The sequence below is a fragment of the Staurois parvus genome, unplaced genomic scaffold (assembly GCF_062004578.1).
Source record: "Staurois parvus isolate SC_StPar_1 unplaced genomic scaffold, SC_StPar_1.0 ptg000449l, whole genome shotgun sequence".
Lineage (NCBI taxonomy): Eukaryota > Metazoa > Chordata > Amphibia > Anura > Ranidae > Staurois > Staurois parvus.
In genome coordinates, this window is record NW_028318245.1 from 87034 (window position 1) to 108470 (window position 21437).

Sequence of the window (21437 nt, forward strand, 5' to 3'; positions counted from 1 at the left end):
CACAGAAGAACTCTAGAAAGCCTGTCTATCCCAACCACAGTCATGGTTCCAGCTCCTGATCTCCCCACGTGTAATGAAACATCAACAGACGTGGAGTGAGGGACAGAAACCTTAGTCAAAATGCTAAATGCATCTGCCTGATGCATGAGGCGGTATCCTGGATGATCTTCCCCAGAAGGCTGCTGGTCAGCCAAAAAGGGAGTACCAACCCACCTAGTAAAAAGGTCCTAAAAGATATCTGTTCATACTCTGTTCCCAGAAGAAAGTTCCTGCAGCAGGACTCCCAAGATGTTCAACTGGCTGTTTTCACAGAGGGGCACCAGGTTCTCCAGCAATTATCTCTGCCCACTGCAAGGGATCTGAAGCACACTCAGGTGCACAAACCTCTCCTTTCTTTGCAGACACTACCAGATGAATAAAACTAGATGCCCAGAAAATGTTCCTTGAAAGAACTGTCTGAGTGAAGCTAATACTCTCAGCATCATCCAATGCAGGGGTCTTAAAAATTTCTAGGACTTCCAGCCCTTAGCGACGATGAAATCACCTAGATAACAAAGTGACACGTGTGAGAATTAGGAAACATAGCCAAGGTCCCCCATCGAGGAGGAAACGATGCGTTCAAGGGGCCACACATTCGTCTCAAGAATGGTGGTACTCCAGCAAGTGAAAAACCTCAGTAACTGGGAAAAGAGACCACTCCAGGTACCTGAAGAGTTTGAGTGATTATGTCAGAGGCTACCTGATCCACAGAGACAGGGCCACAGGCTTTTCTAAAATTCAAATCTGCTACTGCAGGAAAGGGGTCTGAAGAAAGCCGGTATGGAAAGGAAGGTGAGGGGACATGCCAGTGCTCAATCCCTTAGAATTAACCATTACCGCATTAAACTGGATGTGGTGGGAAGTTTGAAACATTGTCACAACAGTGTGGTAGCTCCTGGTGCTTTAGCCAGAACAGCCTTATTTCCAAATTGAGTCTTCAGTGACTGGAACACACTTGGGACTGTGCCACAGCTCTGGACTTCGAGGACGCTACATGGCTAACGTAACCAATACACTGAGGTCTGGAAAGCACTACAATGCAGAGTCTAATATCTGAAGGTCATGTTCCAGGCTAGGCCCATACGTCCAGTCCAGCAGGGTCTGGGTACTGCACTCCCAAGTCAGGTTTCAGAAAGGCCGATCCAGATAGCTGCTATGTAGAGACTATCTCAAGAGGCAATTCATTATGGTTGAAGCCAAGGAAGGAAAAAATCCACATGGACACTGAACAACACAACCCCCCTTTCCCCCTCCCAGGGAGAGAGCCCTGCCCACCACCCGGGAGAGCCTTCCACTACCTGGGAGAGTCTTCCACTACCCCCCCCCCCTCCCCAGTGACAGAAAGACACTCATCTTCACAGCTCTGGACATCCCCAGGAACGAGAGCCAGGCTCTACATACACCATAAAGCTGCCCACAGCCTCTCTCGGATTCCATCTGGTTCCCATCGTGCATGTGTCCCTTCTTTCATCCCTTCTTCTGGGAGAGGTTCTGCCACCATGAAAAATGCCACAATAGACAAGTGCCTTGTTTGCCTTATGGTAAATACACCCCTGGGTGGTCCATAGCTCCATTGGCCCTCTTACATGTGCAAGGAAACCACTATCTGGGTCCCATAAACTGCAACCTGGAATATCCTCACAACTTTGGCTGCCAACCAATATGTGACCAACAAGGTTGGACCTGTCTTTGAAATACCCACTTAAAATATGGGATTCCATCAAATTTTCTGTGGGTCTTATCTAGTTCCATCTACTGTTAGTAGACCTTGTTAAATGCTCCCTATTCCCACTGGGGGTGACTCCCTAGGCAGATTTAGATGGTGGATAAATAAGAGACATGAGCTCGCTATTGTCTTTTTATGGCATCAAATCTTTTAATTCATTTCAGGAGACAAAAACGTCCCCAGCTAAGAACATCGCCACGAACTACAACCCTTTGTCTCCTCTTTGTTAAAACGGTTTGAAAACCTGTTCTTCACAAATTTTGAAAATAAATGTCGTACAGACCCAGGTCTTATGTCTCTAATGCAACCTCTTATTTGATCCTCCAAAAGGCATCCAAAACCACATTATATCTCAAGCTGGGTGGAAGATCTAAGATGAAGAAGGAACTCTGATCTTCCACAGCTAAAAGTTTATTTAATATTTTAGCCTTGGAGAATTCACACAAAGTAAATTTTTGCTGCTACCTCACTCCTTCCCACATCATCAGTCATTTTCCTTCCGTAATCGAAAGGAACAATGTTCCTTGTCTGATAGTTGTGCTCCAAGGCCCAGAAGCTATGGATCCAAGCCTACTCTTTAAGAGACAAAGTAATGGGTTGCAACTCAAAGATCCATCGGAAGCTTTATTGAAGAAACCTAAAATCCCAAAATCTAAAATGTCCCGTGTTTTACCCCCAAACTAATTAGCTTTGTACAGTATTCAATGTTACCAAACAAACCATACCTTGCTCTTGGAAATCTCCAGTACTGAACTTCTCAGAAGTCAAAACCCACCTGAGGAGGACCATGATTAACAAAAAAAAATGATGGCTATTATAACAGACACCCACTTGAGATTCCTTAAAATCTGGTCCCTGTGGATAGCCTACCACCAATACTACAACTCTCCACTTATAAAGATGGGTAAATAATCAAAAAGCCCTTGGGGATGAGAATCAAACCTTCCTTTCCCATTGATGGTCAGTAGAGAAGCCCCCCTTACATTGGTGGTCAGTGGAGAAATGTCATCTTACATTGGTGGTCAGTAGAGAAGCCCTCCTTAGATCAGTGGTCAGTAGGGAAGTGTCATCTTATTTTGGTGGTCAGTAAAGAAGTCCCCCCTTACATCAGTGGTCAGTGAAGAAGTCCTCCTTACATCAGTGGTCAGTAGAGAAGTATCTTGTTATATTGGTGGTCAGTGGAGAACTCCCCTTTCATTGGTGGTCAGTAGAGAAGCCCCCCTTACATCAGTGGCTAGTAGAGAAGTGTCATCCTATATTGGTGGTTAGTGGAGAAGTGTCATCTTACATTGGTGGTCAGTAGAGAAGTCCTCCCTACATAGGTGGTCAGTACAGAAGCCCTCCTTACATCGGTGGTCAGTAGAGAAGCATCATTTTACCGTAGTTAGGTGGTTAGTAGAGAAGTGTCCTCTGGTATGGGTGGTCAGTATAGAAGCCCACCTTATATTGGTACTCAGTATAGAAGACCCTCTTACATCAGTGGCCAGTAGAGAAGTGTCATCTTATATTGGTGGTCAGTGGAGAAGTGTCATCTTACATTGGTAGTCAGTAGAGAAGTCCTCCCTACATTAGTGGTTAGTAGAGAAGCCCTCCTTACATCGGTGGTCAGTAGAGGAGCGTCATTTTAACTCAGTCACATGGTGAGTAGAGAAGTGTCCTCTTACATGGGTGGTCAGTATAGAAGCCCCCCTTACTTTGGTAGTCAGTATAGAAGACCCTCTTACATTGGTGGTCAGTAGAGAAGTGTCCCCTTACATTGGTGGTCAGCAGAGAAGTACCGTCTTATATTGGTGGTCAGTGGAGAAGTACTCCTTACACTGGTGCTTAGTAGAGAAGCCCTCCTTACATCAGCGGCCAGTAGAGAAGCGTCATCTTATATTGATGGTCAGTGAAGAAGTGTCATCTTACATTGGTGGTCAGTAGAGAAGTCCTCCCTACATTGGTGGTGAGTAGAGAAGACCCTCTTACATTGGTGGTCAGTAGAGAAGTGTCCTACTACATTTGTGGTCAGTAGAGAACTGTAGTGTACATGACCACAACTAACAAATGGAAGTGATGGGGAATAGCGGAGATTTGGGAGCTCACCAAGGACATTCAAGGAGACAGAGAAACACAGTAAGAAACAATTTCATGAAAAAGAGTGATGTCATGTGACTTCCCAGAATCCACTTCACCTCTATGGCAAGCCCCAGTGACAGATGATCTCCAGGGTAATTTGCATATTGTCCAGCAGTTGGCGATCACAGCTACGATTGGTGGATTACACACACAGGAAGTGATGTAGCATACAGACAGGAAATGCTGACTCATAGAAACTGGAAGTTCCAGGTTAAGGGTCAGTCTACGCATATTCTCCACAAGATGGCCGACTTTATTTTCACAGGCAGGAAGTGATGTAACATTGACAGGAAGCAAAGTAAGACGGTGCCAGGAAGTTATGTCACGTACGGACAGGAATTTCCAGGCGAGTTGGAAGGAAGTGGAGAGGAGACATTGCTGGAATTGACAGATGAGGTAATAAGATCTTATTATTTACACCCTGAAACTCTCCGTCATGCCCATCCTTGTCCTCCATTGTCATTGCGACGTCTTTAACCTCCAGCAAATGTTGATTTTTACCATAAAAGCCCTTTCCTTTCCCTGTTGCGTCTGAGCCTTTGATAAGAAGGTCAGGCAGGATGGGTTTTAATTGGCAATACCAGGTCTAACCGTCCAACATTAAATAGGTCCAAATGGCATATGTCTAACTTTTTTTTAATCTTTGGGGATGGTGGGGGGTGCGATGGATTGGGAGTAATATAATGGGACATGGTTTAGGTGCACGATGTTGTTTCTTGAATGACGCAGCGTTGGCCTGCTAAAAACAAGAGGCGGCTCCAAAAACAGATGTTCAGAAATGAATGTTGCGATGCGAGCACCCAAAACCTAAAAAAATCTCCATTAACATACGATGAAAACAAGCATACCCCAAAATACCACCTCTAGAAACAAAAGCCAACCTATTTTATAGGATGGTCTTCCAAACAAAGCAACTTGGAACAAGAACACTGCCCCTGAAATGAACCACATAAATGAAAGTTAAAAAAAAACCACCGGGGCACAAAGGCCTTGGATCCTTGGGACATCGACACAATTCTAACATTTTTGGCTCTATACACCACCACAATGGATTTGAAATGAAACGAAAAAGATGTGCTTTAACTGTAGACTGTCAGCTTAAATTTGAGGGTATTTACATCCAAATCAGGTGAACGGTGTAGGAATTACAACAGTTTGCATATGTGCCTCCCACTTGTTAAGGGACCAAAAGTAATGGGACAATTGGCTTCTCAGCTGTTCCATGGCCAGGTGTTTGTTATTCCCTCATTATCCCAGTTACAATGAGCGGATAAAAGGTCCAGAGTTCATTTCAAGTGTGCTATTTGCATTTGGAATCTGTTGCTGTCAACTCTCAAGATGAGATCCAAAGAGCTGTCACTATCAGTGAAGCAAGCCATCATTAGGCTGAAAAAACAAAACAAACCCATCACAGAGATAGCAAAAATATTAGGTGTGGCCAAAACAACTGTTTGGAACATTCTTAAAAAGAAGGAACGCACCGGTGAGCTCAGCAACACCAAAAGACCCGGAAGACCACGGAAAACAACTGTGGTGGATGATCGAAGAATTCTTTCCCTGATGAAGAAAACACCCTTCACAATAGTTGGCCAGATAAAGAACACTCTCCAGGAGGTAGGTGTATGTGTGTCAAAGTCAACAATCAAGAGAAGACTTCACCAGAGTGAATACAGAGGGTTCACCACAAGATGTAAACCATTGGTGAGCCTTAAAAACAGGAAGGCCAGATTAGAGTTTGCCAAACGACATCTAAAAAAGCCTTCACAGTTCTGGAATAACATCCTATGGACAGATGAGACCAAGATCAACTTGTACCAGAGTGATGGGAAGAGAAGAGTATGGAGAAGGAAAGGAACTGCTCATGATCCTAAGCATACCACCTCATCAGTGAAGCATGGTGGTGGTAGTGTCATGGCGTGGGCATGTATGGCTGCCAATGGAACTGGTTCTCTTGTATTTATTGATGATTTGACTGCTGACAAAAGCAGCAGGATGATTTGTGAAGTGTTTCGGGCAATATTATCTGCTCATATTCAGCCAAATGCTTCAGAACTCATTGGACGCCGCTTCACAGTGCAGATGGACAATGACCCAAAGCATACTGCAAAAGCAGCCAAAGAGTTTTTTAAGGGAAAGAAGTGGAATGTTATGCAATGGCCAAGTCAATCACCTGCCCTGAATCCGATTGAGCACGAATTTCACTTGCTGAAGACAAAACTGAAGGGAAAATGCCCCAATAACAAGCAGGAACTGAAGACGGTTGCAGTAGAGGCCTGGCAGGATATTACCTGGGATGAAACCCAGCGTCTGGTGATGTCTATTTGTTCCAGACTTCAGGCTGTAATTGACTGCAAAGGATTTGCAACCAAGTATTAAAAAGTGAAAGTTTGATTTATGATTATTATTCTGTCCCATTACTTTTGGTCCCTTAACAAGTGGGAGGCACATATGCAAACTGTTGTAATTCCTACACCGTTCACCTGATTTGGATGTAAATACCCTCAAATTAAAGCTGACAGTCTGCAGTTAAAGCACATCTTGTTTGTTTCATTTCAAATCCATTGTGGTGGTGTATAGAGCCAAAAATGTTAGAATTGTGTCGATGTCCCAATATTTATGGACCTGACTGTATATTAATAGAGAAGGTACTGAGTTGCAACCTACAGAAAAATCCAGTGGAAGTTTTATTGACCAAGCCTATAAAAAATTTTCCACCATTTACCACTACACTATTTAGCCACCATCTACGACTACACTATTCAATGCTACTAAAGGAACCGTAGCTCCCTCTTGGAAATCTCTGTTTCTGAACTTCTTAGAAGTCAAAACCCACCTAAATAGGACCATGATTAATAAAAAAAAACAAAAACTGATGGATAGTATATTGGACAAACACAAGAGATCCCTTCAAATCAGGTTTACTAGCCTACTCCCAAATACTGTACTAGAGCCTTACCATTATAAAGATGGGCAAATGACTGAAAAACCCTTGGAGATGGTCCACTAAAGCCCATAGGTGACCACCAAAGTGCAAATCTTGTTCATCTGTGCCCCACTGCAGTGTTTCACCATCAAAAGGGACACATTAGCCACTTACCAGATGGTTAGACCCTGATAATAAGAGGTCTAACAGGGTTCAAGATATGCCAGGGACACTGAGGGATGCAAACAGGGACCGTTTTCCCGCTATGTTCACAGATGGAGTCACTCAAACCACATCAAGCTTGTGGGGGAAGAACACAGGGACTTCAAAGGGAAAAATGCAATAGAGACAAGCCTGTAAATGTGTGCTGCTCATCCGAGTGGGTGTGATGACCTCAATGCTAGGCTTAGCCTTCCTCACTGCCTCTCGTACAAACCTTTACCTTTTCTTACTTTTGTGTATATATATATATATATCCCATGCTTGCACACACCTTTCATGGTAACTAAATACAACATCTATACCAGCCATTCCCAACCAGAGCTCCAAAGGACCCTAGCGTTCTTCCAGAAGTTCCTAGGGGTTCTTCAAGGTGTGGCTGACTGACCTCCCATTTTATTGTGCCTGTATCATTCCAAGTCCAACTCCACTTGGCAAAGCCAGCTGCATAACACCAATAATCAATTTAGTAGTCTGTAAGGGGTGCATTGTGACCACCACTCTACAGGGGGTATTCTTTCCACTGGCCACAAATAAGGAGCATTTTCCCATTGTTTCCCAATATATTTCTTTTAGCAGGGGTTTCCCAAGTTCTGAAAATAATTTCAAGGGTCCCTGTCAGGTAAAAAGATTGAGAGAGGCTGATCTACATTCATCAACAAAGGTTGTTTACGGGTTCCTCTGAGGTAAAAAGATTGAGAGAGGCTAATTTATACTCTCCAACAAAGACTTTCAAGGGTTCCTCTGGAGTAAAAAGGTTGAGGGAGGCTAATCTATACTCTCCAACAAAGACTTTCAAGGCTTCCTCTGGGGTAAAAAGGTTGAAAGAGGCTGATCTGTATTCTCCAACAGACTTTCAAGGGTTCCTCTGGAGTAAAAAGGTTGAAAGAGGCTGATCTATATTCTCCAATGAAGGTTTTCTAGGGTTCCTCTGGGGTAAAAAGGTTGAGGGAAGTTGATCTATACTCTCCAACAAAGGATTTAAAGGGGTTCGCTGGAGTAAAAAGGTTGAGAGAGGCTGATCTACAGTCAGGTCCATAAATATTGGGACATCGACACAATTCTAACATTTTTGGCTCTATACATCACCACAATGGATTTGAAATGAAACAAACAAGATGTGCTTTAACTGCAGACTGTCAGCTTTAATATGAGGGTATTTACATCCAAATCAGGTGAACGGAGTAGGAATTACAACAGTTTGCATATGTGCCTCCCACTTGTTAAAGGAACCAAAAGTAATGGGACAATTGGCTTCTCAGCTGTTCCACACAGGTGTGTGTTATTCCCTCATTATCCCAATTACAATGAACAGATAAAAGGTCCAGAGTTCATTTCAAGTGTGCTATTTGCATTTGGAATCTGTTGCTGTCAACTCTCAAGATGAGATCCAAAGAGCTGTCACTATCAGTGAAGCAAGCCATCATTAGGCTGAAAAAACAAAACAAACCCATCAGAGAGATAGCAAAAACATTAGGCGTGGCCAAAACAACTGTTTGGAACATTGTTAAAAAGAAGGAACGCACCGGTGAGCTCAGCAACACCAAAAGACCCGGAAGACCACGGAAAACAACTGTGGTGGATGAGCGAAGAATTCTTTCCCTGGTGAAGAAAACACCCTTCACAATAGTTGGCCAGATCAAGAACACTCTCCAGGAGGTAGGTGTATGTGTGTCAAAGTCAACAATCAAGAGAAGACTTCACCAGAGTGAATACAGAGGGTTCACCACAAGATGTAAACCATTGGTGAGCCTCAAAAACAGGAAGGCCACATTAGAGTTTGCCAAACGACATCTAAAAAAGCCTTCACAGTTCTGGAACAACATCCTATGGACAGATGAGACCAAGATCAACTTGTACCAGAGTGATGGGAAGAGAAGAGTATGGAGAAGGAAAGGAGCTGCTCATGATCCTAAGCATACCACCTCATCAGTGAAGCATGGTGGTGGTAGTGTCATGGCGTGGGCATGTATGGCTGCCAATGGAACTGGTTCTCTTGTATTTATTGATGATGTGACTGCTGACAAAAGCAGCAGGATGAATTCTGAAGTGTTTCGGGCAATATTATCTGCTCATATTCAGCCAAAGGCTTCACAACTCATTGGAAGCCGCTTCACAGTGCAGATGAACAATGACCCAAAGCATACTGCAAAGGCAACCAAAGAGTTTTTTAAGGGAAAGAAGTGGAATGTTATGCAATGGCCAAGTCAATCACCTGACCTGAATTCGATTGAGCATGCATTTCACTTGCTGAAGACAAAACTGAAGGGAAAATGCCCCAAGAACAAGCAGGAACTGAAGACAGTTGCAGTAGAGGCCTGGCAGAGCATCACCAGGGATGAAACCCAACGTTTGGTGATGTCTATGCGTTCCAGACTTCAGGCTGTAATTGACTGCAAAGGATTTGCAACCAAGTATTAAAAAGTGAAAGTTTGATTTATGATTATTATTCTGTCCCATTACTTTTGGTCCCTTAACAAGTGGGAGGCACATATGCAAACTTTTGTAATTCCTACACCGTTCACCTGATTTGGATGTAAATGCCCTCAAATTAAAGCTGACAGTCTGCAGTTAAAGCACATCTTGTTCCTTTCATTTCAAATCCATTGTGGTGGTGTATAGAGCCAAAAATGTTAGAATTGTGTCGATGTCCCAATATTTATGGACCTGACTGTGTGATGGATTTGGTAAAATGCCTATTCTGTTTTCTGTTTTAACTGTATATTCTCTATTAAAGGATTTCAATGGTTCCTCTTCAGTAAGGTTGAGCGAGACTGACCTACATTCTCCAACAAAGGTTTTTAAGGGTTCCTCTGGGGTAAAAAGGTTGAGAGAGGCTGATCTATACTCTCCAACAAAGACTTTCAAGGGTTCCTCTGGAGTAAAAAGGTTGAGCGAGGCTGAATTAAGTTCTCCAATAAAGGTTTTCTAGGGTCCTTCTGGGGTAAAAAGGTATTGAGGCTGATCTATATCCCCAAACAAAAGCTTTCCAGGGTTCCTCTTCAGTAAAATGGTTGAGCAAGGCTGATCTATACTTTCCAAAAAATGTTTTCACGGGTTCTTCTTGGGTAAAAAGGTTGAGCGAGGCTGATCTACATTCTCCAACAAAGGTTCTCAAGGGTTCCTCTAGGGTAAAAAGGTTGAGAGAGGGGTCATCTTATTTTGGTGGTTGGTAGAGAGGTCCCCCTAAAATTGATGGTTGGTATTGGTGGATAACTACCCCTTACATTGGTGGTCAGTAGAGATGTGTCATCTTACATTGGTGGTCTGTAGAGAAGCCCCCCCCCTTACATTAGTGGTCAGTGGAGAAGTCCCGCTGACAGTGGTGGTCAGTAAGGAAGTGTCATCTGACATTGGTGGTAAATGGAGAAGTCTCACTTACATTGGTGTTCAATAGAGAAGTGTCATCTTACATTGGTGGTCAGTAGAGAAGCCCCCTTACATTGGTGGTCAGTAGAGAAGCTCCCCTTACAATTGGTGGTCAGTAGAGAAATGTCCTCTTACTTTGGTGGTCAGTGGAAAAGTGTAATCTGACATTGGTGGTCAGTAGAGAAGCTCCCCTTACATTGGTGATCAGTAGAGAAGCCCCCCTTACATTGGTGTTCAGTAGAGAAATGTCCTCTTGCTTTGGTGATCAGTAGAGAAGCTCCCCTTACATTAGTGGTCAGTAATGTCCTCTTACTTTGGTGGTCAGTAGAGAAGCCCTGCTTACATTGGTGGTCAGTAGAGAAGCCCCACTAATATTGGTGAACAGTAGAGAAGCCCCCCTTACATTGGTGGTCGGTAGAGAAGCTCCCCTTACATTGGTGGTCAGTAGAGAAGCTCCCCTTACATTGGTGGTCAGTAGAGAAATGTTCTCTTGCTTTGGTGGTCAGTAGAGAAGCTCCCCTTACATTGGTGGAAAGTAGAGAAGCCTCCCTAATATTGGTGGTCAGTAGAGTAGTAGAATTTACGCAAAACCACTTTTTTTTTCGCAATCTGGCAACGAAGGGGGGATAAAGCTCTCCTAAAATCAATACCTTCCCTTTGAGGTTTTACCATACCATTTACATTACATAAAAGCCAAACTATTGTGATAGAATGTAACATTTCAGACTTGATCATTGTATGTTGTGGTAAATATGGGGGGGGCAAAAAATTACATAAACGGCAAAAATTATATGAAACTTTTTATTTTTCAAATTTCTATAAATTTATTCCCAAGTCAACAAAAAATATATGTATCCAAATTGGTTACCAAATCAGGTCAGGTCCTATTAATAGAATTACGAGTGATGTCATGAGACCTCCCAGAATCCTCCTCACCTCTCCGATCAGGTCTGTGTTTTATTAATAGAGATGGGAGTGACGTCATGTGACCTCCCAGAATCCTCCTCACCTCTCCGGTCAGGTCTGTGTTTTATTAATAAAGATAGGAGTGACGTCATGTGACCTCCCAGAATCCTTCTCACCTCTCAGGTCAGGTCTGTGTTTTATTAATAGAGATCGGAGTGACGTCATGTGACCTCCCAGAATCCTCCTCACCTCTCCGGTCAGGTCTGTGTTTTATTAATAGAGATGAGAGTGACGTCATGTGACCTCCCAGAATCCTCCTCACCTCTCCGATCAGGTCTGTGTTTTGTTAATAGAGATGAGAGTGACGTCATGTGACCTCCCAGAATCCTCCTCACCTCTCCGGTGAGGTCTGTGTTTTATTAATAGAGATGAGAGTGACGTAATGTGACCTCCCAGAATCCTCCTCACCTCTCCGGTCAGGTCTGTGTTTTATTAATAGAGATGAGAGTGATGTAATGTGACCTCCCAGAATCCTCCTCACCTCTCCGGTCAGGTCTGTGTTTTATTAATAGAGATGAGAGTGACTGTCATGTGACCTCCCAGAATCCTCCTCACCTCTCCGGTCAGGTCTGTGTTTTATTAATAGAGATGAGAGTGACTGTCATGTGACCTCCCAGAATCCTCCTCACCTCTCGCAAGGATAGATGATTTCCATATTGTCCACCAGTTGGCGATCTCATTTACGGTTGGTGAATTACACGCACACAGGAAGTGATGTAACCTACAGGCAGGAAGTGATGACACATAGAAACAGGACGTTCCTGGGGGAGAGGTCAGACTACTAAAATAAGGACGTGCTGCGTTAGCTTAGGGCAAACCATATTTTCAAAGGCAGGAGGTGACGCAACATAGGAAGTGCAGTAAAATGAAGACAGGAAGTGATGTCACAACCAGACAGGAAGTTCCAAGCGAGCTGGAAGGAAGTGGAGAGGAGACATTACCCGAACTGACAGACGAGGTAATAAGATATTATTATTTACACCCAGTAACGACCCCAGTCATGTCCATCCTCGTCCTCCATTGTCAAGTCTTTGTTACATCTTTTATCTCCGGCGAACGTTACCATATAATATCAAAGCTAAATACGTCTTTCCTCCTCATGTCGCATTGGATGAGAAGGTCAGCGGCAGGAAAGGTCTCATCGGGGATAATCGGTATAACAGGTGTACGTCTAACTTTTATACTTTGTGCGTTATTTTTTATACAGGTTTGTAAAGAGTTGAAAAAGACATCCGGTGAGCAGTTGACGTTCAGGAGACATCTCCATAGACCATTCACCATCACAGTTCCTCCCCAATCTTCGAGAGAAACAACAACTAGTAGATTCTTTAAGTTGTCAACAAGATCATTGAGTTGCTGACAGGAGAGGTGAGAGGTGCTGGGAATTCTGGGACATTCTCCAGTAACAGACAAGGGATGTGTCTGGATGGTGACTGTATCTTTGTGTGTGTCAGGTTCCTTTAAGGTGTCAGGATGTCACTGTCTATTTCTCCATGGAGGAGTGGGAGTATTTAGAAGGACACAAGGACCTCTACAAGGACGTCATGATGGACAATCAGCTGCCCTTCAAATCACCGGGTAAGAGGAGCTTTTATTGGAAAGGAGAGAGCAGTACGGAGGGTCAACCTAGATCCCCCATCACCATATGAAAGGTCGATCTCCATTCCACAATATAACGTCATGTTCCCAACAAATGAGGAGGAGATACTGGACACCATATGAAAGGTCCATCTTCATTCCTCAATATAACGTCATGTTCCCAACAAATGAGGAGGAGATACTGGACACCATACGAAAGGTCCATCTCCATTCCTCAATAAAACATCATGTTCCCAACAAATGAGGAGGAGATACTGGACACCATACGAAAGGTCCATCTCCATTCCTCAATATAACATCATGTTCCCAACAAATGAGGAGGAGATACTGAACACCATACAAAAGGTCCATCTCCATTCCTCAATAGAACATCATGTTCCCAACAAATGAGGAGATACTGGACACCATATGAAAGGTCCATCTCCATTCCTCAATATAACGTCATTTTCCCAACAAATGAGGAGGAGATACTGGACACCATATGGAAGGTCCATCTCTATTCCTCAGTATAACGTCACGTTCCCAACAAATGAGGAGGAGATACTGGACACCATACAAAAGGTCCATCTCCATTCCTCAATAGAACATCATGTTCCCAACAAATGAGGAGATACTGGACACCATATGAAAGGTCCATCTCCATTCCTCAATATAACGTCATGTTCCCAACAAATGAGGAGGAGATACTGGACACCATATGAAAGGTCCATCTCCATTCCTCACTATAACGTCATGTTCCCAACAAATGAGATCTGATAAACACATAGAAACAATGTATTCAGTCAGTGTGTGTGTTTTCTACAGATGGTTCCAGTAACAGAATCCCACCAGCGAGATGTCCCCGTCCTCTGTTTTCCCGGTATTCCACACAGGAAGACCACAACTATGCACACCATTATCAGGTTGGTGGGACAGAGTATCTAGAACAAGAAAGTGGACTTAACAATGCAAGACCCTGCAAGCTGATGTGGCCTTGCAATATTAAATCTTATATTTTCCAACCATTTTTTTGGCTTAGGGTAAAGATCTGATAGATTTAAAAGTTGAAGTAAAAGTAGAAGACGGAGAGACGTATTTGAGAGATCAGTCCATCAAAGTGGGTGAAATGATGGCACCATTTAAGGAAAAGGAATCTTTTCAAGTCTTCATTAAGAATCATCTGGCCCTCACATCACCGGGTAAGAGGAGAGTTTATTGGAAAGGAGAGAGCAGTACGGAGGCTCCACCTAGATCCTCCATCATCTGATAAACACATAGAAACAATGGATTCAGTCAGTTTGTATGTTTCCTACAGATGGATCCAGTCATGGGAACCCACCAGAGAGATGTCCCCGTCCTCTGTATTCCCGGGATTCCACACAGGAAGGTCACACCATCCCTCACCATCATCAGGTAGATGGGTCCAGTCATGGGAACCCACTAGAGAGGTGTCCCCGTCCTCTGTATTTCCGAGATTCCACACAGGAAGACCACAACTATGCACAACATTATCAGGTAGATGGAGCAGAACATCTGAAACATTTATGGTCCTTTCTGCTGTGTCACCTTCTCAGATGAAGTTCAGATCTTGCCTACGTTCTTTCTGAAATTTTAATACATTCTTTTTAATATTTTTTTTATTGAAGTGTGAAGACCTGTTGAATGTGACTAAAGCAAAAGAAGGAAAGAAGACTCGTGTGAGGGGGGATCAGAAGTCAAGGGAAAAAGCTGCGATAGTTGAGGAGGAATCTTCTCTCCATATCACCAAAGGTCACTGTAAATGTCATACACAGCAATGATTTAGATTTTCTTTCTTTCTTGGTTGCTGACTTGAAGGAAACCTTTTTTTAAGAGAAGTACGTAGGTTGTCTTTGTTTCATTCTTCTGAAAATCTTAACTATCTGGCCGAAGAGAGATCAGTTTACAGGAAGGAGCAGAACAGAGGTCCACCTAGATCCACCATCATCCATAACTCCATAAATCTTCCTTACAGATGGATCCAGTAACAGAAACCCACCAGAGAGATGTCCTCCGTATTCCCGGGATTCCACGCCGAAAGCTCATGGCATCCTAAACCCTGAACAGGTAAGCTTGAACTGACTATATATAAAAGGAAACCCCAACCTTAAATTATAAATTTCTTCTATATCAAAGTTAACATTTTAAAGATTTAACTTTCTTCTCTTTTGTTGGTTTAGATTGAAAAACTGATTAGAATGAAAATTAAGCTTAAAAGGGAAGAAGAAAAGAAGGAATCCTCTCCATATATTGTACCAGGTAAATGGTCCTCACTAGCTTCAAAGATGGTTTAACCGTTTACTTCTATAAATGTGAGATGTTCTCATTTGATCAAACGTTGTGGGGAATCAGCAGACCTTCACAGCATTAAGTTGACAAAACTGTTCTTTTTGAAAGGGGAGATGCCAGTCTATGTTTGAGGAAGGCCAATGTCTCCTTTCCATTTACATCTCATGTTAGTCTGCTGCTCATCCTAGTGGTAATTCTCTGGCATTCTCACACTTTTAGGTGCACGTTCATGTCTTTTGCTGCAGAGGTCCACCTTCATTCCTCAATATAACGTCATGTTCCCAACAAATGAAGTGGAGATACTGTACACCATGTGAAAGGTCTGTCTCCATTCAATATACCATAATGTTCCCAACAATTTAGAACCGGATATTGTACAATGTATGAAAAGGTCCATCACCATTCCTCAATATAAAATCATGTTCCCAACAAATGAGGAGGAGATACTGTACACCATATGAAAGGTCCATCTCCCTTCCTCAATATAACATCATGTTCCCAACAAATGAGGAGGAGATACTGGACACCATATGAAAGGTCCATCTCCATTCCTCAATATAACGTCATGTTCCCAACAAATGAGGAGGAGATACTGGACACCATATGAAAGGTCCATCTCCATTTCTCAATATAACATCATGTCCCCAACAAATGAGGAGATACTGGATGCCATATGAAAGGTCCATCTCCATTTGTCAATATAAAATCATGTTCCCAACAAATGAGGAGGAGATACTGTACACCATATGAAAGGTCCATCTCCATTCCTCAATATAACATCATGTCTCCAACAAATGAGGAGATACTGGGCACCATATGAAAGGTCCATCTCCATTCCTCAATATAACGTCATGTTCCCAACAAATGAGGAGGATATACTAGACACCATATGAAAGGTCCATCTCCATTCCTCAATATAATGTCATGTCCCCAACAAATGAGGAGGAGATACTGGACAGCATATGAAAGGTCCATCTCCATTCCTCAATGTAACGTCATGTTCCCAACAAATGAGGAGGAGATACTGGACACCATATGAAAGGTCCATCTCCATTCCTCAATGTAACGTCATGTTCCCAACAAATGAGGAGGAGATACTGGACACCATATGAAAGGTCCATCTCCATTCCTCAATATAATGTCATGTCCCCAACAAATTAGGAGATACTGGATGCCATATGAAAGGTCCATCTCCATTCGTCAATATAAAATCATGTTCCCAACAAATGAGGAGGAGATACTGTACACCATATGAAAGGTCCATTTCCATTCCTCAATATAACATCATGTTCCCAACAAATGAGAAGATACTGGACACCATATGAAAGGTCCATCTCCATTCCTCAATATACCGTCATGTTCCCAACAAATGAGGAGGAGATACTGTACACCATATGAAAGGTCCATCTCCATTCCTCAATATAATGTCATGTCCCCAACAAATGAGGAGGAGATACTGGACACCATATGAAAGGTCCATCTCCATTCCTCAATGTAATGTCATGTTCCCAACAAATGAGGAGGAGATACTGGACACCATATGAAGGTCCATCTCCATTCTGCAATATAACATCCTGTTCACAACAAATGAGGAGGAGATACTGGACACCATATGAAAGGTCCATCTCCATTCCTCAATATAACGTCATGCCCCCAACAAATGAGGAGGAGATACTGGACACCATATGAAAGGTCCATCTCCATTCCTCAATATAACGTCATGTTCCCAACAAATGAGGAGGAGATACTGGACACCATATGAAAGGTCCATCTCCATTCCTCAATATGACGCCATGGTATGGGATGGAGGAAGGCCTACCCTTCTAATGATAGAAGAGTCACCATTAGTGATGATTGGGGGTTGGTCTTCATAGTTTGGGGTTGTACTTTCCATCACTTCCATGCCAGAACTGGTAAAGTTTGAAGTTCTCGCCCAACATATGTGACCAATGAACTCAATACTTAACGATTTATTTCTCTCTGGCAGATGAAGGAAGCGCTTGGAATCGGAATGCTTCGGAGGTACATTTAATTCTATCTCCAGATTTTAATGCAGAAGATGACGGCATCGCCCAACGTCCTCCCGAAGAAAACCCCATAAATGATAATATACACCAGAGACCTCCCCATTGGGAGAGATCGGTGGATCTGTCTTATTCTGAGGAATCCTCTGACCAACCACCATCTAGGACTTCATGTAGTCACCTGACACCGGACAGTGCGGACACACCGAGAGATCCACCTAATCCCAATGAATCTTCTTTCCACCACAAAGGAGCTCATACAGGAGAGCATTCATGGCCATGTCCAGAGTGCGGGAAACGTTTCACTCATAAAGGAAACCTTCTCAGACACCAGAGAATTCACACGGGCGAGCGTCCATTTTCATGTTCAGAGTGCGGGAAATCTTTCATACAGAAAATAAGCCTTCTTTTACACCAGAGAAGTCACACGGGTGAACGTCCTTTTTCATGTTTAGAGTGTGGGAAATGTTTTCATGCGAAAAGCCTACTTCGTAGACACCAGAAAATTCACACGGGTGAGCGACCTTTCTCGTGTTCACAGTGCGGGAAAAGTTTTTCCCAGAAAGGAGGTCTTCTTTCACACCAGAGAAGTCACACAGGCGAACGTCCTTTTTCGTGTTCGGAGTGCGGGAAGTGTTTTAATCAGAGAAGCTTACTTCTCAGACACTTAAGAATTCACACGGGTGAGCGACCTTTTTCGTGTTCGGAGTGCGGGAAAAGTTTCATTCTAAAAAGAGACCTTGTTCGACATCAGAGACATCACACAGGTGACCTCCAATTTTCAAGTTCAGTGTCGGGAAAAGGCTTTATTAGGAAAAGCGTAGTTATTAGAAACAAACGCATCCACAATCGCAAGGGTCCTTTTTCATGTCCAGAGTGTGGGAAATGTTTTACTCAGAAAGGAAAGCTTTCTGAACACCTGACAAGTCATGCAAGAGCACTTATTACACACCAGAGAGTTCACAGGGGAGATCGTCCTTTTTCATGTTCAGAGTGCGGGAAATGTTTCACTGTAAAAGCAAGACTTCTTACGCACCGGAGAATTCACACTGGTGAGCGCCCTTTTTCATGTTCAGAGTGTGAGAAGAGGTTCACTGTGAAGGCAAGACTTCTTATACATCAGAGAATTCACATGGGTGAGCGTCCTTTTTCGTGCTCAGAGTGCGGGAAAAGCTTTTCAGAGAAAAGTGTACTTCTTGTACACCAGAGGGTTCACACAGGCGAGCAGCCCTATTTATGTTCAGAGTGTGGGAAATGTTTCAGTAGCAGAGGACATCTTCTTAGACATCAGAGAACTCACACGGGCGAGCGTCCTTATTCCTGTTCTGAGTGCGGAAAATGTTTTGCTCAAAAAGGAAGCCTTCTTGTGCACCAGAGAGTCCATACGGGTGAGCGTCCTTTTTTGTGCGCGGAGTGCGGGAGATGTTTTTCCGAGAAAAGCGTACTTCTTGTACACCAAAGAGTTCACACAGGCGAGCACCCTTTTGCGTGTTCAGAGTGTGGAAAAGGTTTCGCTCAGAAAGCGAACCTTCATAAGCACTGGAGGAGTCATGCTCGTAAGGGTCCCGGAGTGCGGGAAATGTTTTAAACAGGAAGGAAAAGTAGAGAAGCTGTTGCAAAGGTACTGTGGCGTCTAACGGGTGCAACCGTTTGATCCATGACTGTATGATACATATATGTTTTTTGGTACATCCCGGCACCGACTGACTGCTGAAGTGTCTGTAATCCAGTGAACTTCTCTTGTGTGGCCCCTATTTGGTTTGTTAAAAAAAAAAAGCCAATGAAATCATTTTGTTATATTTGTTCATTAAAGTGTAAATAAATACCTGTTAATCCTGCCAGAAACCTCGTCCACTTCCTGTACCCACTGCCTGGGCTCCACCCCCAGCGGTTCCATTGTTCCCAGCTATCTCTATGTACTGCAAATCCCTATATTTTAGAGAGGTGGGAAAGGGGGTAAGTGTTGGGGTGGTGGGGGGGGTGTAGTCTTGGATGTCATGGATGGGGTGGGGGGTTGTAGTCTCGGATGTCATGGATGGGGTGGGGGGTTGTAGTCTTGGATGTCATGGATGGGGTGGGGGTTGTAGTTTTGGATGTCATGGATGGGGTGGGGGGTTGTAGTCTTGGATGGGGTGGGGGGTTGTAGTCTTGGATGCCATGGATGGGGTGGGGGTGGTGGGGGGGTTGTAGTCTTGGATGTCATGGATGGGGTGGGGGTGGGGGGGTTGTAATCTTGGATGTCAAGGATGGGGTGGGGGTGGGGGGGTTGTAGTCTTGGATGTCAAGGATGGGGGTGGGAGGTTGTAGTCTTGGATGTCATGGATGGGGTGGGGGTGGGGGGGTTTGTAGTCTTGGATGTCATGGATGGGGTGGGAGTGGTGGGATGTTGTAGTCTTGGATGTCATGGATGGGGTGGGGGGGTTATAGTCTTGGATGCCATGGATGGGATCCATCCTGCCTGGTATCTACAGTTCAGGCTGGTGATGGTGGTGTCAGGCTGGTGGTGGTGGTGTCATGGTGTGGGGGATCCATCCTGCCTTGTATCTACGGTTCAGGCTGGTGATGGTGGTGTCATGGTGTGGTGGATCCATCCTGCCTTGTATCAATGGTTCAGGCTGGTGGTGTCATGGTGTGGTGGATCCATCCTGCCTTGCATCCATGGTTCAGGCTGGTGGTGTCATGGTGTGGTGAATCTATCCTGCCTTGTATCTGTGGTTCAGGCTGGTAGTGGTAGTGTAATGGTGTGGGGGAGATTTTCTTGGCACACTTTGGGCCCCTTAGTACCAACTGAGCATTGTTTAAACGCCACGGCCTACCCGAGTATTATTGCTGACCATGTCCATCCCTCTATGACTCCAGTGTCTCCATCTTCTGATGGCTCCTTCCAGCAGGATAATGCACCATGTCACAAAGCTCCAATCATCTCCAACTGGTTCCCTGAACATGACAATGAGGTCCCTGCACTCCAATGGCCTCCACAGTCACCAGATCTCCATCCAGTAGAGCACCTTTGGGATGTCGTGGAACGGGAGATTCCCATCATGGATGTGCAGCTAACAATGCTATCATGTCAATATGGACCGATATCTCTGAGGAACGTTTCCAACACCTTGTTGGATCTATGCCACGAAGAGTGAAGGCAATTCTGAAGGCAAAAGGGGGTCCAACCTGGGACTAGCAAGGTAGACCTAATAAAGTGGCCGGTGAGTGTAGATACGGTTTCAGTTGGGGTCATCTGTTGGTCTGTGAGATCTTGCTGTAGTTCTTGGCCCTCTTACCCTCCACTGTTCCTGTTCCTCTTTTTACATTCTCCAGCAGGGATAGCGAGAGACCCTCACAATGAGAGCGTTAGGTGTGCAGGCCCGGGACCCAAAGACTTGGAAGTACTTCCATGAATCTTTGTGACTCTGTGAGCCCCAGATTATCCAGGGGAGGAGGGACAGAGAGGTCCAAGGGGTTTGCTATGCTCACAAACTACTGAAAGTTCTAGGCCTGTATGGAATATATTGTAGGAATATGGTCCTCAAAACCAACCCCCCCCCCAAAAATGTGGTAACATATGGCAATATGTGGACAACATACAGACAACCGTGACAGCAGGAAGGTCAGCAAACGTGGGTAAGACACTGACAATTGTTACAACAAACACATGGGACAACAAGCAGGCAATCAAGAAAATACATGGGGCAACAAGCAGGCAATCGAAAAAATACATGGGGCAACAAGCGGGCAGTCATGACAATACATGGGGCAACAAGCAGGCAATCGAGAAAATACATGGAGCAACAAGTGGGCAGTCATGACAATACATGGGGCAACAAGAGGGCAATCATGACAATACATGGGACAAGAGGGAAATATTGACAATACATGGGGCAACAAGAAGGGAAATCATGACAATACATGGGGCAACAAGAAGGGAAATCATGACAATACATGGGGCAACAAGAGGGGAATCATGACAATACATGGGGCAACAAGAGGGCAATCATGACAATACATGGGGCAACAAGAGGGAAATCATGACAATACATGAGTCAACAAGAGGGAAATCATGACAATATATGGGACAAGAGGTCAATCATGACAATACAAGGGGCAACAAGAGGACAATCATGACAGTATATGGGACAACAAGTGAACAATCATGACAATACATGGTGCAACA

General features: G+C 44.0%; 1 protein-coding gene across 1 annotated transcript in view; it reads left to right on the top strand.

The window, feature by feature from the left end:
* The window catches only part of LOC149453179 (uncharacterized), a 63495-nt gene that overhangs the window by 20442 nt on the left and 21616 nt on the right, over positions 1-21437 (top strand). Inside the window, 9 exon segments of the mRNA XM_089688607.1 lie at positions 12647-12728; positions 12815-12938; positions 13764-13861; positions 13978-14137; positions 14254-14453; positions 14585-14708; positions 14932-15023; positions 15137-15215; positions 17233-18768. Coding sequence (XP_089544733.1) covers positions 12647-12728; positions 12815-12938; positions 13764-13861; positions 13978-14137; positions 14254-14453; positions 14585-14708; positions 14932-15023; positions 15137-15215; positions 17233-18768 — 2495 coding nt within the window.